The 16,738-nt window shown below is 45.0% G+C and overlaps 1 protein-coding gene across 2 annotated transcripts in view; it reads left to right on the top strand.

Annotated features, from left to right (window-relative positions):
- Positions 1–10,954, top strand: part of LOC122817163 (microtubule-associated protein RP/EB family member 1-like) — a 633,735-nt gene extending 622,781 nt beyond the window's left edge. For both annotated transcript variants that reach the window (XM_044090369.1, XM_044090370.1), the window contains one exon: positions 10,733–10,954. In XM_044090369.1, the coding sequence (XP_043946304.1) occupies positions 10,733–10,872 (140 nt within the window). In that variant the 3' untranslated portion in view covers positions 10,873–10,954. The remainder of the gene's footprint in view (positions 1–10,732) is intronic.
- Positions 10,955–16,738: the final 5,784 nt, after the last annotated feature.

Below are 16,738 nucleotides of genomic sequence, written 5' to 3'. Positions count from 1 at the left end.
GATACTAATAGCTCCGGACTGGCCAAGACAACACTGGTACCCACTATTGAGAAGCATGTCTCAGGCAAATTCATGGCCTCTTCCCCTATGGCCTCTTCTAACGCAGAACAATTTCAAGACCCTGCATCCCAACTTGAAAACATTGCAGCTAACTGCCTGGAAAATTCCTTAAAACCCAACCAAACTGTTTTATCTCAGAGGGTGAAGGACATTCTCTTGGAGGCTCGCAGACCTTCCACAAGAAAGACATACTCTGCTAAATGGAAGGGATTTCTCATTTGGAGCACATCAAAGGGCACAGATGTCACAGTGGCAAACCTAGCACACATCCTAGAATACTTAGCAGAATTGTTCCACAATGGCCAGTCTTATTCTTCCATTAAGATTCATGCTTCAGCAATTTCAGCAGAATACAATATGGACCCACCTATCTTTTCACACCCTCTTCTCAGACAATTTTTGAGGGGGATCAAAAATGTTAAGCCTCCAAGAAGACCCCCTCTACCTGCATGGGATCTCAATTTTGTGCTGGAAAAACTGACACTACCTCCTTTTGAGCCAGCAGCATCAGCAGACCTACAGTTTTTATCTTGGAAAACTGCATTCCTTCTGGCAATCACTTCAGCAAGAAGAGTATCTGAGTTTCAGGCATTAATGGCAGTGCAGCCTTTTCTTATTTTCCACCAGGATAGAGTGTCACTAAGAACCAATCCTACTTTCATGCCAAAGGTGGTATCTAGGGTTTCCTTGAACCAAGCTATTCACTTGCCTACGTTCTTCCCTAACCCACAGAACAAAGGGGAAAAACTTTTGCACACCTTGGATGTACACAGACAACTACGCTACTATTTGGACAGAACGAAAACTAGCAGAAAAACTGAGCAACTTTTTGTAGCTTATGCAGCTGGGGTGCAAGGAAGAGCAATTTCCAAACAGAATTTCAAAATGGATAGGAAATTGCATTCGCTTTTGCTACTCCTTTCATGGAAAGACAGTTCCTGAAAATATCAGGCCTCACTCCACAAGGGCCACAGCCACCACTACAGCCTTCCTACGAGGGGTGGCTACCAAGGACATTTTAGAAGCTGCTACTTGGAGCTCCGTGCATACATTTGCCGAGCATTACAATCTACCTTTATACTCCAGATCCCGAGCAGGGTTTGCAACTGCAGTACTGCAGGGGATCTTAACTACACCATCCTTCTCTTAGTACCTCCTCCCCCAGATTGGCTATGGTATTCTACCCATATGTTATGACTGCAGATGCATCCTTGAAGGACATAGTACAGTAGATGTCAGATAGGTATGCATCTGCAGTCAGGATTACCCACCCTACTTCCCCTCTGTGGTATATTCCTAGGGTGCTTACCCCTCTTTCAGCTAGCTGGGGGCATCTATTGTGGTGTATTTGTTTATACATGTATATAATTTGCAAATGTTTGGAACTTTTCAGCATTTATCCAAATTTAGCCTTCCTAGAGGGCACCTGGGGCAAGAAAAACTGAGGAAAATGGCGTTGGCTGATGCTTTTATACCCCAGACGCTCTGACGTCTGGGAAAGTGCGACATCAGCCGAGGCCAGACCCAGACTTTGGAATCCGGCCGACCGAAGGGCTGCCTGAGGCAGGACAACCCATATGTTATGACTGCAGATGCATACCTATCGGACATCTACATTTATGGTGGGTACAAAACTGTACTTTGTGTACACTTACCGTAAATGTAGATGTTAGTGTATTCACTGTGGCAGTCCTAGTTGCCCTCCCTCCAGCCCCTTGACTTTTGGCTATCTCTCTCTTCTTGTTTACTGTGCTTAAAAGCTTTTTAGTGTATTTGCTTTTTTGTTGGAGGTGTAACCTTGTGTATATAATTGCTTCCCCATTATGGGGGCACCTGACATCTGGGGCAAGAAAAACTGATGTAATGGCATTGGTTGCATGCTTTACTCTTGACTACCGGATGTCGTGGAAGATGAGACAGCAACCGATGCAGGACCCAAGACTTTAATCAGGCCGACCTGAGGGCTACTGCAAACAGATAAAACAAATGTGATGACTGCAACAGTGAGTACACTCTAACATCTACATTTATGGTAGGTGTACACAACTGTACTTTACTAGTCAGCTTTGCACCAAGGGCAGAGGGCAAGGATGTATGAAAACAGACCATCTCCAAATGGATAGCACACTGTGTCCATTTCTACTACAAACACCATGGAAAACCACCCCATCAGTGGGTCAGAACGCATTCCACTGGGGCAACTTCAACCTCTGCAGCTTTTCTCAGATGAGTCCCTACCAGGGACCTTGTGGAAGCTGCTACTCTGAGTTCTGTTCACCCCTTCAAGCATTACCACCTGCCTATCTTTTCTAAATCCAGGGTGGGTTTTGCAACAGCAGTCCTGCAGGGCATACTAGCTAGCCCCAACTCTTCTTGACTGCCTCCACCCATTCTTAAGCTTTGGGGGATCAACCAAAGTGTCATGACTGTAACAGTGAAACACTAAGAACATAGTATGGTTGTGTACCCTTAGCATAAATGTAGATCTTAGAGTGCATTCACTGTTGCAGTCCTGGTTTCCCACCCATCAACCCCCTTGTCCGTCTCTGTCTTACTCATCCCTTACCAGGGCTGTTGGTATTTACTTTTTACTGGTGTTTTTTCCGCAATAACTTAGCTCTGTATTTGGGGGCTCCTGACATTTGGGACGAGAAAAACTGATGTAATGGCGTCTGCTACCTGTTTATATACCCCTGATGTCAGTCCTGAAGTGACCGCAACCAACGCAAAAATACTACATCTCTGGTATTCGGGCCAACAGGGCTACCTGCTGGCAGATGATCCAAGTGTGATGACTGCAACAGTGAATACTCTAACATCTACATTTATGGTAAGTGTACTTTGGGGGCCCGCAGACTTATGGAAGCACATCAGTATTGATGAAAGGTTGACTGATACCCGCTTTCAAAATCCTTCACCTATGGACTTTGGTTCCTGTTATGGTGGTTAGACAACATCAGTGATTTTTATCTCCTTGTTTGTTGAGATACCACAAGGTCTTTACCTTTTGGTTGGCAGTGATGTCCTGGGAGCTGGCTTTACAGCTTTCTACCTCTTCAGGCTTGCATCCTGTCAGAGCAAAATGCTTTGGCGGGCAAAGCAGATCCTGTGCTGACCCAAACAAGTGGCTGCTCAAAGTGGTGGTTCAGGATCTTGTGCGGAGAGGTCATCAAAATTTTTTGCCTCCTTTCAAAATGGACTGCTGAATAAATTCTTTTCTAAATATCCTTGCAGCCGTACCTGGACAGACATTCTCATTCCTTTGGATGGGAATGTTTTGCATCTGTTTCCACGTTTTCTACAGATTCACAAGGTACTTCGAAGGTTCAGAAAAATGCCAGATTATTGTGGTGACCCCCAATTAGCCCATGCAGTCTTGGTTCTCCCTTCTGATGGCACTAGCCAAGGACAGTTTATCAGACTTCTGCACACTGACTTTGCACACAGTCTTGGGGTGATTGGTGCACCTCATTTTGGAGCAACAGCTGGCAGTTTGGATGACTTGGTCTCCACTTTACTTATTTTTTGAGGATGTGCATCAGGTGTTAAAGGAGGCCAGAAAACCTGCTACTAGAAAATCTTACATTTATATGATAACTTTGCATGATTTTCCAGAAGGATGAGGTAGTGGAAACCATTCTAATGCCAGAAGTGGGCTCAAAGCCCTCTGATCTCCCTGTGTTCTTTCTAGAAACTAAGAATGAGAGACTGTACTTCATTCATGTGCATTGACAGCTTGGGTACTGCCTTGACGGAACAAAACCCTTACACTGGCAAAGAAGGGTGAACTTGTCTGTAAGCAAGCTGTTGCTAGTTTGTTCTCTAATTGGTAACACCAACCATATTAAGGTAAATCCAAGCAAGGTAAAGGCGCATTTCACTAGGGAATTTTCTTTTCAGTGTCATATTGGAAAAGGGTGGACTCTTGAGTATTCTAGTGGCAGCAACTTGTTCCTTCATTCATACCTTAATGAAGCACTGCAAACTGCTTTTTCTAAATGCAGAGTAACTTTTGCTAGGACTATTCTCTAGGGGCTGCTGGATACTTACCATTTCCTCCTGGGTTGGGTAAACATTGAGAAGATACCTTGCCCGTAAGGCAGTGTGTTGAACATAATACAGTTGCACAAATTCTACTTGCCTGTAACAGATGATGATCTTCATCTCACATTGCTGCAGTCCTTACACTTGGGTAGTCCGCTGTCCTCGGTCGGCCCGAATATCAAAGTATAAGGCTGACGTCGGTCAAGGCGCATTTGACTGACATCAGGATGTCAGGGTACAAATGCGCATGACCGACGTCATATCCTCAGTCTTTTTTGCCGCATGGTCCGATGCAGAAGCAGCATTGCAAGTGCCGGTTGGCGTTCTGAGATTTTTTGATTTCGAAGTTTCAGACCGAGTTCAAAGTTGGCTAAGTACCCCGTTGGGGAATATTTTAGTTTTTTCTTGCCTCAGTGATTTACCGGATGTCAGAAAAAGTCAATAATTGAATTTCTTGTGGGAAACAGATACCGCATAGAGATTATCATACTTTGTGTATTCCTTGCTTAGGGCCTGAGCACGGCGTTGTTGGCTGTCGCTCTTGTGCTAGATTTAATAAACGCACTATAAAGAGAAGGTTGGATTGTGCAAGGTTAGTCTTTGGGAAGCGGTGTAATTATAAAATGCCGTCGGATGCTCCGACGCCCGCTTCTTCGAAGAAGCGCAAGGACAAGGCAGTTAAGCCTAGGCTAGAAGAACCGTCTGTACCGGACGCCGGTTCTTTAGAGGTGTCGGTGGAGCCGGTGGCTCCACCGGAGGTTTCTTTGTGTTCCCAGGGTGAGACCTTATTATTGCAAGATGTGGCCTCTCAGGAGGCAAGTCAGGCTGAGGGGGCTTCTCAGGTTACTGTACTCCCCTCCCTTCCTAGGGTGGCTAGGCCCTCTCCTTCTGTTTCAAAGGCTTCTCCCAGGGGCAGGCCAGGTTTGGCTTCAGTTGGTGTTACCCCTAGCTCTTCAGGTACTGTGCCCAAGAAGCATATGCTTAAAATGGCAGAAGATTTGATTACTTTAATTAGGGGTTCTATGCCCCCTCCTGATAAGAGGCCTAGGATGGAGCCTGAGCTGGGGGGTTTTGAGCAGGCTTCAGATGTTTCAGAGTCTTGGCTGAAGACTTGCAGGAGTATTCTCCTTATTCAGATTCTGATGTGGATGATTCTACTCCTTCTGCTTCTCCTCCTGAGGATTTTTCTTTTCAGAAACTCTTCATTCCATGAGGGAGCATTTTAAGTGGGAAGGTCAGGACTTCTCTGATTCCAGGAAAAGGCTTAGGGAATTTTGTTTTTACCCCAGCATAGGCCTTTGGCTATACCTCCTGTTTTGGATGTAGTAGAAGATGTTTTTACAGAGGCTTCTCTTAATCCTGATTCTTTGCCTCCTGCTCCTGTTAAGCCGGATAGGTATTACAGGGTGCCTGAAGCTCATAAGTATCTTTTTAAGAGTCCTAGGGCTGACCCAGAAACTGTTAGTCAGGGGCCTAAAGGTGTTAAGGCTTCTGTTGTTAAGTATCCGGTTCCTGCAGACAAAGAGGCTAGGGCCTTGGATAGATGGGGAAAGAAAGTTTATACTTCTTCCACTCTGGCTATGAGGGCTTTGAATTGCCAGTTTCACATGTTGAAATACCAGAATTATCTCCTTTCACAATTAAAGTCTAAGGTTGATGCTCTGGCGGTAGGTATTGATTGTAAAGAGTTGCAAGATTTAGTGCATGTTTCTGAACAGGTGGGTAAGCATTCTTTGCAATGTGGTTTTGATGCTGTACAGGCCTCGTCTAGGGTGGCTGCCACTGGGTCAGTTCTTCGCAGGCATGCCTGGCTACGGGATCAGAATTTGTCTGATCATGTTAAAACGAGGATTTTAGATGCTCCTTTACAATCTGACGTGTTTGGTCCTCCTGTTGAGACAGTTTTAAAGAAAATGGAGGACAAGGCTAAGTCTATGCAGACTGTTAAAGATTTTTTGCAGGTCCAGCCTCCAAAGTTTAGTAGAAATTGGCCTACTAAGGGGTGGACATATCCTTCTTATGATTCCCAGTCTAGGGGTAGATCTAGACGTGGTAGGGGTAGAGCTCAGGGCTCTTTCAGGCCTAGAACAGGGAGTTCTCCTGCACAGTCTTCAGGTGAGGGCAGGGGTCAGTCCTTTCGTAAACAGACCCAATGACCTACCTTTTCAGCTGCCAGAGCCTTCTCGTCTGGCAGCACCTTTGGGAGGAAGGTTGGCACTTTTCAAAGAAAATTGGAGTTTAATTACCCAAGACAGATGGTATTGGATATCATACACCACGGCTACAGGTTTTATTTCCATACCTTGCCTCCTTTCAAAGGCATGCCAGACGTTCCTCCTCAACAAAGAATAGAGGCTCACAAGCAGGTTTCTCTGTTGCTCCAAATAGGGGCCATACAGCCGGTCCCTATGCCAGAAGTGGGCCTAGGATTTTATTCTCGCCTGTTCCTAGTACCAAAGAAGGGGAACACGTGGAGACCAATTTTGGATTTATCTATCCTCAACACTTATCTGGACATTCCCAAGTTCAAAATGTTGACGTTGCAGCAGCTTTTACCTCTGCTGGGCAAAGATCATTGGATGGTAACTTTGGATCTCAAGGAGGCTTACCTTCATGTTCCTATCAGACTAAGTTGCAGGAAGTATCTGCGTTTTCGAGCTGGGACTTCTCACTATCAGTTCTCTGCATTGCCCTTTGGCTTATCTACTGCCCAGAGTGTTCACGAAAGTTCTGGCTCCAGTGATAGCTTTCTTCAGGCTAAAAGGAATACAAATCTATCCTTATTTGGACGATTGCCTGATTCTGGCTCAAGGAAGGGAAGAGCTTCTTCATCATTTGGAATATGTGATAGCAGTGCTAAGATGCCTAGGGTATTCTGTGAACGAAATAGTCCAGTCTAGTACCCTCTCAGGACATGTGCTTTCTGGGTGTGAGACTGAATACAGCATCCCAGATGGCCTTTTTAACCCCGGACAAACAAAGGAGTCTATCCCTTTACTTCCATCAACTATCTCATCAGTCCATGCTGACTGCAAGGACAGTCCTTCAAGCATTAGGGTTCATGGCATCTTGTATTCTGGTGCTTCCCAATGCCAAACTGCATATGAGGAAGCTACAATGGTATCTCAAAAATGTATGGACACAGCACTGCCAGGATCTGGACACTGTCATTCAAATACCTTGCATTCAAAAGGAATTTTTATGGTGGGCTCAGGAATGTCACCTAAACAAGGGACTCTCTGTGACCCGGCCAGAGGCGAGTCAGATTTTAACGACAGATGCCTCAGACAAAGCTTGGGGAGCTCATCTAAATGGAAAGTGGATACAAAACAAGTGGCCTGTCAGACTACAACATCTACATATCAACATGAAGGAGATGTTAGCAGTCCAGTTTGCATTAATAGCTTTCAAGGAATTACTTCTTCCAGGGCAGGTGTTGATTCTAACAGACAACACAACTGTCATGTGGTACATCAACAAGCAAGGGGAACGATTCTTATCCTCTATGCAGGCAAGCAATGATTTTGTGGGAGACTGCTCTCAGTTTACAGCTCAATCTTCAGGCAAGGTTTCTGCCAGGAGCACAGAACTCCTTAGCAGATGTGTTGAGCAGACGAATTATGGATCCCCACGGTGGAAATTGGATCCTCATGTATTTCAGAAATTGACAGTGTCATGGGGAACTCCAGACATAGATCTGTTCGCTTCTCCACTGAACCATCAGCTGCCAAAGTTTTGCACAAAAGGTTTCATCCCACAGCTTGGAGAGTGGATGCTCTTTCTTTCAATTGGAACAATCTTCATGTGTATGCCTTTCCTCCTCTGCCTCTCCTCCCAAAGGTACTTCTAAAGGTCAGACAGGACAAGCCAAGGATGATTTTAATAGCTCCAGATTGGCCTCGACAGCACTGGTACCCATTATTGAGAAGTCTGGTACGGAAGCCTCCATGGCCTTTGCCTTTGATTCCACACCTGTTGTCACAGGAGGACAGCCATTTGCTGAATGTCAAGCTTCACTCTCTTCACCTAACAGCCTGGCATATTCTGTTTTGAACCATAGAGGGTCTCAACTTCCGCAACAAGTTTTGAATGTGATTTTGGAAGCTAGAAGGCCTAGTACAAGGAAAGTGTACGCAGATAAATGGAAGAGATTTTTATTTTGGAGTGCAGCAAAAGATTTTGATGTTTGAGCCTAATTTGAGTGTGGCTCTTCAATATCTGAGTTATTGGACAAAGGTTTGTCTTTCTCTTCTATTAAAGTTCATGCTGCAGCAATTTCGGCTCACTATGATTGTGACCCACCATTGTTTTCTCATCCTTTGTTCAAGCAATTTCTTAGAGGGGCAAAGAATATAAGACCCCCACGAAGGGCTCCTACTCCTGCTTGGGATCTCAATTTTGTGTTGGAGAAACTCACTCTACAACCTTTTGAGCCTGCAGCTACTTCTGAGTTGAAATATTTATCATGGAAGACTGCTTTTTGTTGGCAATTACCTCTGCAAGAAGGGTTTCTGAATTGCAGGCCCTTATGGCGGTTGAGCCTTTCTTGATTTTCCATAAGGATAGGGTGTCATTACGTACTAATCCTTCCTTTATGCCTAAGGTGGTTTCTAGTGTGGCTTTAAACCAAACTATTCATTTGCCTACTTTTTATGCAAGTCCCCAAAATAAAGGGGAAAAGATTTTGCACACTTTAGATGTACACAGGCAGTTGCGTTATTATTTGGACAGAACTAAAGGGTTCAGGCAGTCTCAGCAGTTGTTTGTTTCTTTTGCTTTGAGTTCTCAGGGCAAGCCTGTGTCAAAACAAACTATTTCTAAGTGGATTGGGTTTTGCATTGCTTTCTGTTATTCCCATCATGGCAAAGAAGTTCCAGCTGGGATTAGGCCTCATTCCACTAGGGCTACTGCCACTTCAACAGCTTTTTTGAGGGGAGTGGCAACCAAGGATATTTTGGAGGCAGCTACTTGGAGTTCAGTGCGTACTTTCTCTAGGCATTATCACCTGCCACTTTACTCTAAATCCAGGGCTGGTTTTGCCACTGCTGTTTTGCAGGGCATTTTGGCAGCTCCTGCTTCCTTGTAGTTAGCCATACTCCCTTACCTCTGCTTTGGGATTCTACCCAAGTGTAAGGACTGCAGCAATGTGAGATGAAGAACATAGTACAGTTTTGTACCTACCATAAATGTAGATGTTCGAAGATCCACATTGCTGCAGTCCAATTTACCCTCCCTCCTTCCCCTCTGCAGTTAGAGGTGGTTGTGTGGGTTGGGTTGTACATATTGTGTATATTGTATATATTGTACATATAGTTAGTGCAAGGGTGGTTGGTTGGTTGTTTGCTGTCTTTTGTTTTTGACCTTTATTTTTAGGGTCTTCTGACATCTGGGGCAAGAAAAGACTGAGGATATGACGTCGGTCATGCGCATTTGTACCCTGACGTCCTGATGTCAGTCAAATGCGCCTTGACCGACGTCAGCCTTATACTTTGATATTCGGGCCGACCGAGGACAGCGGACTACCCAAGTGTAAGGACTGTAGCAATGTGGATCTTCGAACATCTACATTTATGGTAGGTACAAAACTGTACTTTCGTAGCACACTGCTTTCCTGGTAGCACCCACCATTCTTTTTTGGATGTGCATAGTTTGGTGTTGAAGTTGCCATTCAGTTATCCTCAACTGAGTGGGTTGGATGTGTATGTGTGTGTGTGGGGGGGGGGGTTGGAACAAGGGGTTTGCAAAACTTCCTGCTGGGTCCTAGAAAAGTGTGTGGGTATGGAAGGTAGCCTCTGTATTGCCATTTGATCCATTGCACCCTTAGACAGGCAATCAGAGCTGAGCTTTGATAGACTGCCAGAGAAAAGGTAGGGCATTGCTACTCGTATGCCAGTAAGGCAGTGTTCTATGAACATCTGTTATAGATGAGTAGGACTTGCACAACTGTGTTCTAACATTTGTGTAATTAGTATCTGTTACATGTCATCTGTCAGCTTACTACAAGCATTTTTTGGTGCATTCTCGTAGTGTCAAAGATCAGATGAAAGGTGCATGATGCTGTACTCTTGCAAATCTTGTCTGCCCTTTTAAAGGCAGTGGCATGAGGTGGTAACCATACACACCAAGCAACATCCAACTGCTAAAATTGCATGGTTTAAGATGCATTTGCCTACAGCAGTATTTGCGGAGTTCTTGTTTCTTACAGTAGTGTACCTAGTTTTTCCATTGCAATTAAATACAGCTGTGAGAGCTGTATTTTAAGTGTCTTCCTGTTTGTGGGCAGTGCTGTGGGGGTTCTTTTGCTGTTCGAAATTACAATTACAGATAATGCACCTGTAGTAAATAGAAATTCATAGTATCTCAGTTATAAGACCTTGTCAGGTGTCTCAAAAGGGAGAGATAGGACTAATCCGTCCTGTGGTAGAAGTATTGACTCTCAGTATTGGCAGCATTGCATGTTAGTGAAACCATATAGAATTTCTGGTGTATTTTTGTAAAGCCTTAACATCTTGCAAGGTTTAGATCGACTTTAATACATTGATATGAAAGTGCCAGTACATGTTTGTTTTGTTTTGTGCTGCAGGAGTACTGCCTTTTGTCAGACATAATTAATCTCGTTTCCTTACAGCTCCACTGAAGCCTGCAGCCCCCAAAACCACAGCTGCCCCCAAATCAGTAGCGGCTCCTAAAAGGCCTGGAGGTGTGGGTGGTGGAGATGAGGAATCTGCAGAACTACTTCAGCAGGTAGGCATTTATATGATTCATTGACTGCATTTTTTTAGACACGTCATCAGGAGAAAAGGTAATTCTGTTGAGTAGAATCAGATTTGAACTCTAAAGATTTCATAACTAAAAATTTGATATGTCCTATCTCGCCAGAATTCTTTCAGGTTGGGTTCAGAGATGTTCTATGCTCCAACTCTGCCGAATACTAAAGCTCGAGAGCTTCCACTGGCTTGAGGCTAACCCTTCTATCCCATGATGCTGTGGGCCAAATCCCCAGATCTCGTTTGCCGCTCAAGCATCAAGGTTGCTGTCTGGCTCATTGGCTAAGTAGACTAAATTTATATTTTTTCACTGTTACCTTGATTTTTTCCGGTCTTTCACTTTAACAGTTATCGTGAGTCTGCATTAGGTCTTGTCCCTATTCTTTACTAGTTTAGAGAGAGTCGTTTAAGTTGGAGGGCTCTCGCGGCCTGTTTGAGTTAGAGGGCCACTCTCCCTATCCCTCTATTTACTGTGTTCCTTAATGAGAATCTTTACTAGTAGTTTCTCTCTTCCTCTGTCATAATCCTAGGGAGCACCATTTAAGTTACAGGGCCGCTCCCTTCCCTCCTTCCATTAAAAAAAAATATTCTTAAGAGTTTTCTCTGCTGTAGCTTCTCGTCAGTAGCGGTTCCTTTTTCGATGTCTAAAAGAGCATTGACCTTCTGGGTTTAAAAAATGATATATATACCCAGAAAATGTCCATCACAGATGGCCATACTAGTTGCATCTACTGCCTTGGGGAGGTACCCTTACAGGACCCCTGCACTGTCTGTCGTGCCTTCAGAAGCAGGGTGCTCCATGAAAGGAAGAGGAAACTAATTGATGGGGATTTAGTGAAAGGGAATTTTCAGGAGTCTTTAGACAAAGGACAGAGCTTAGTCATCTAAGACTCACTTTACCAAAAGACTGGCTTATTAGGCTCAGTTGACAGACACCCAAAAGGATCGTGATATCCGAACCGAGGGGGCACTGTTTCAAGACTACCATTACTTCAGCTCCAACAGTGTACGCAGAGCAGGCAGACACGTCTAGTAGGAGACTCTCCCTAGAACTGGAGCGCCTCTATCTTGTTCTCCCATTTTGGATCAGGGCAGGTCTCCTTTCTTATCCACCTATTCTTCCAGGAGCTCCTCTGATGAGGACATGGAGCGGGTGGTGATGTTACTCAAAACACCAGCCCTGGCAAAAATTTTGTAGTCTCAGGACCCGAAAGTCTTGGAGCTGTCCGTACCTACAGTGCCCCATTGCGATTCCTTCTCTGACCTCCTTAGTGTCTTCCGAGACCAAGAGATCGGATCCAGTAGTTGTGGAACAGTCTGCATCGAGAGCCCCATTGGAATCTTCAGTGCAGACTGCTCTAACTTCCTCTGCTCCATTGGAAGTCGAGGGGTCTGGGAGCTGACGCTTGCTAGTGTGTCTGACCTGACTCTTCCTTTTATTGCCTCTGCTAGGTTGAGTTCGGCTCCCGTGTCAGCTTCGGAGCATTCTGCCTGGTCTCTGAGTCTGCCTTTTGCTTCGGAGCCAAGGAGCACTTTGGAGTGGGGTGGGAGGGCTTTCGAGCTGATAGAGAAGGCGCTGTCACCTCAGACCACTCTGTTGGATCTACACTCACCCCTTCCAGGTGCCAATGATCTCTTCACCTCCATCTCCCCCTAGGCGTTCTCTTCTGAAACCTCCCTAGAGTACCCCTCTGAGGAGGTCCTTCGGAAGATACTGTGCAAGAGGAAACGCAGACTCAGTCTGTAACCTCGTGATACCGACTTGGATGAGTTTGAAGGGTCCCCAAGGTCCCCCTGTGAGGATGTAATTTGCTGACATCTTGGAAATCCTGAAGCAGAGGAGGTGACTGGCAGCCCATCAACCCTTCGAAGAACTAATCTGTATATCTGGAGGCATTTGTCTCCCTTACACCTCCTGGGTGACTTCCCCCTTATGACAAATTGCTAGGGGTCATGTACCGTAAGGCCTGGACATTGCCTGATACAGTGGAGCCTGTTCAGAGGAGGCCCAACAAGTTTATTACCGCTCCCTCTGATAAAGAATTTTTAACTGAAGGTGTCCCTGTAGATGCCATGGTGATGGCCACCAAGAAGGAACTCTCGGCGACCTCTTCTATCTGTTCATCCTCCTAAGAGAGTCTAGGATTATGGACAGATATGAAAGCATACCTTCTCTTCAGCCTTTACCCTGCAGTTGCTGAACTACCTTACCCATTTTACAAGACTTCAAAGGGATCTCTTACAGGAGGTCTGAGATTTCCTTCAGGGTACAGCAGCTTCAGGGTCTGCCGATAGTGTCTTCACAGCTCTCCACCCTCCCTTCCATTGCAAACTCCTCCTTGAGACTGATTTTTTTTATGCTGCATATGGAGCAAGTAGGGCTGCAGTAGCAGCAATTTCCTTCAGGAGACATTCCTGGATGCACTTTTGCCGATCCCTTTAGGTTTTCCTTCACCAATGCCCCCTTTGATGGTTCATCCTTTTTGGACCAAAGGTGAAAGATATTTTAACCAGGTGCGAGCAGGACGGGAAGACCTTATCTGCCGTGAGAGTCTGTTTTTCTGCCAAGTCTAGACCTTATCCCAAAGGTCAAAAGGGCAGAAAGGTGTGCTTCCGTTAATCTTAAGATTTTTCTGATGCACATGGTGACTCTTCCCCCATGGCCGGAGGAGGAAGTTACAATGGAAGACTCTGACCTTGTGGCAGAGCGGGCTGCAAAACTAGGGCAACAGTTCTCTGACGGGCCCTTTATGGAAGACTCTGACCTCGTGCCGAGGGGGTTCGCAAAAACAGGGTGACAGTTCTCTGACGGGCCCTTACAGCCCTCCTGAAAGGAGGCCAGTCTGCTTTTCTCTGGTGGCAGGGGCTCGATTGTCGCTGTACCCAAACGCCTGGCAAGAAATTTCCCAAGACAAATGGCTACAAACAATATCCAGAGGTTAATACCTTTTTCTACCTCCGTACCAAAAAATCAGTCCTTACTGAATGTCCCATCTGGCCAAAAGGACCCATGCAACACAAGGTAATCTTGTTGCTAGAAAAGTCATCCAAGAGGTCCCTGCAGACCAAATAGGATCCGGGACATGCTGGAGATTTTTTGGTTCCAAAAAAGATGAGTGGAGATCCATTCTATATCTCTGCAAACTAAAATCAGTGAAGAAGTCAAAGTTCTGGATGGTAACCTTCTGCAGTCAATCTTCCTGTTTATTGGGAAAAGCAATTGGATGTGCTCAATAGATCTCATGGATGTGTACTACCATATAAAAATGGACAAGGGAATCCAGGAGGCAATTGCACTTTTGGCTGGGAGCCAGTAATTATCATTTTCGAGCCCTGTTCTTTGGTCTCATTACAGCCCCCAGATTGTTCAGTGGCATGGCAGTGGTCACTGCTCTCTTGAGACCTCAGGGATTCCGGGTGTTTCCATATCTAGACTGGGTCCTCACTGCCACCAGCAGGTATCTATTACTTCAAACGAGGGAGGAAACTGTCATTTTGCGCCAGACTAGGCATCACAGTAAACTTAAAATCTGCCTTGTCGCCATCTCAACACATTACCTTCTTGGGCCCAGATCTGGATTCAAAAAGCATGACAGCAAAGCACCCCAGACAGAATTCAGTCCCTTCACTGACAACAGGATTTTGATGGCAAAGAAGTTCAAGCCAAACTTGTGCTGCAAGTTCTGGGTACCATGGCAGTAGCTATCGTAGTCCCACTTGCGTATCTGCACACGAGTTCTACAGTGGTTGCTCTTTGCTCGGTGGTCAATGCAAAATCTTCCTCTCACACCAGATTATCATGGAGTCATGCAAAAATGGTAATCTTTGGCTGCAGACAGATGTATCCGGACCGTCCATTTGTTTTTCCTCAACTGAATGTAGTACTAACCATGGATGATTCCCAGATCAGGAGGGGGGGGCATTGCCTGGGATGGACAGTCCAAGGACTATGGCAAGATCAGGAAAGCCACTTGTACATCTTTTTTTCTCTACAAGGTCACTTTCTCCTTTTATAAGATATATTACTGCAACATGTCATCTCGCCTTGTTTTTAAACCTATTAATCATCCCTGCTGTGCAACTTCTGTTTCCTAGAACTAGTGCCCGAGCACTAATTTTTTTTATCATAATTCTTAATTGTAAATATTTTTTATTCTTATAGTTATGAAAAATATGGTATCATGGATCCCCTCTGTATTTCTCCGTTTTGTTTACCTATCTTAACGTGCTACTGTAAATCTAACTACACTACATTGAATTTGTTCTTTACATTCTTATTTTTGTTTCTTTTGTTTTCTTTTATTGTCCTTTTTGAATGTGACTAGTACATAGTGGAGCTTTTCTCCTCGGGCCTCTGCTGAAAATGGACATGTATCCAGCCAGACTAGCCCGGTCAACAAATGTAAAATAAATAAATACATAAACGTCCTGGAGATCAGAGCAGTGCTTTATGCGTTGCAGGCATTTCAGTACTCTTCCCATGGGAGCAGTTGCAATTCAAACACATGTCAGTAGTGTGATATATAAACAGGGAGGAACCAAATCTTGCCCACTGTCGGGAGGCGCAATGAGTTTGACAATGGGCGATTGCTTTAATGTTTTCTGATAGTAACGCTTATCCCGGAAAAATCCAACATAATGGCAGACCAGCTCAGCAGAGTGATTCCAGTGCCTCACGAGTGGTCCCTGAAACCAGAGTATTGCAGAAATGATCTTCCAGAAATGGGGCCAGCCTTGCTGTGACCTATTCCCCACGTCCATGATTACCAAATACAGCAGCTACTTTTTCCCTCATTCCCTCTCTGGGAAAGTCGCCAAGGGATGCACTGGTTCACGATTGCACCCCCCCCAGGATTACTGTATGCCTTCCCCCCCCTTTCCTCTAATCCCCAAAGTCATTCAAAAAGCCAGACTGTTGAAGAGCACTATGATCCTCATTGCTCCTTACTGGCGTCAAGTTTGGTTCCCCTTTCTCTGGACCCATCTGCTGGAGGAACCTTGGATTCTGGATCCAATTCCAGACCTCTTGACCCATTCTTCAGGGGAGTTTTAGCCATTTGTCTACCTTCAAGTTGACAGCATGGCTGCTCCAATTCCATGCATAGCCAGGTGTTGCCCCTTTTCCCCTGTAGTGAGTCATTCTCATTTTTTCTAAACCATCCATGTGAATTGTTCTCCAGTAAGTGGAAAAGATTTTCATGTTGGGCTGCAAAACAGAACATAGAGCCTTTTATACAGCTTCCATATCTGGAATTTAGAATTTTGCTTAACTGTTTGAAGGAGCTGCTGCAGCTACCATTAGGGTTCAGCTGGCAGCCATGTCTAATTTCCATACTGGAGAAATGGAAGTCCCGATTGTCTCTGGTTATGCAAGGCTTTCCTCAAAGGTACCTTCAGACCCCAATCAGAGAACCCCCAGTCCCTTGGGAATCTAAATCTCTTAACTTCACTAATTTTACCGCCCTTTGAGCCTGCATCATCTTGTGATTTTGAAATTTTTGTCATGGAAAACTTTTTAGTAGCCACAATTTCTGCCTGGAGGGTATCAGAGTTGCAAGCTCTCTACTCTTCCTTCGTGTATCATTTTTCACAAGGATAGGGTCTCCTTGAGAACTAAACCCTTGTTCCTTCCCAAAGTCTGTTCAGAGAATAATTTGAACCTCCATTGAATTGCCAGTCATTTATCCAAACTATAGCGGCAAGGTAGAATATAAATTGCACCAGCTGGATGTTTATAGACAGTTGCGCTTTTACTTGCAAAGACAAAAGATTTCAGGAAGCGACCAGCTTTGTGTCCTTTTCAGACCACCCCCACTCTATTCTTGTGGTGGCTTTGCGGTTGCCTGGCCATACTGTAAATGTGGTCT

Source organism: Protopterus annectens, chromosome 12.part0 (genome assembly GCF_019279795.1).
Source record: "Protopterus annectens isolate FY-2018-M chromosome 12.part0, PAN1.0, whole genome shotgun sequence".
NCBI classification, from domain to species: Eukaryota; Metazoa; Chordata; order Ceratodontiformes; family Protopteridae; genus Protopterus; species Protopterus annectens.
This window is presented reverse-complemented; position numbering and strand designations above follow the sequence as displayed.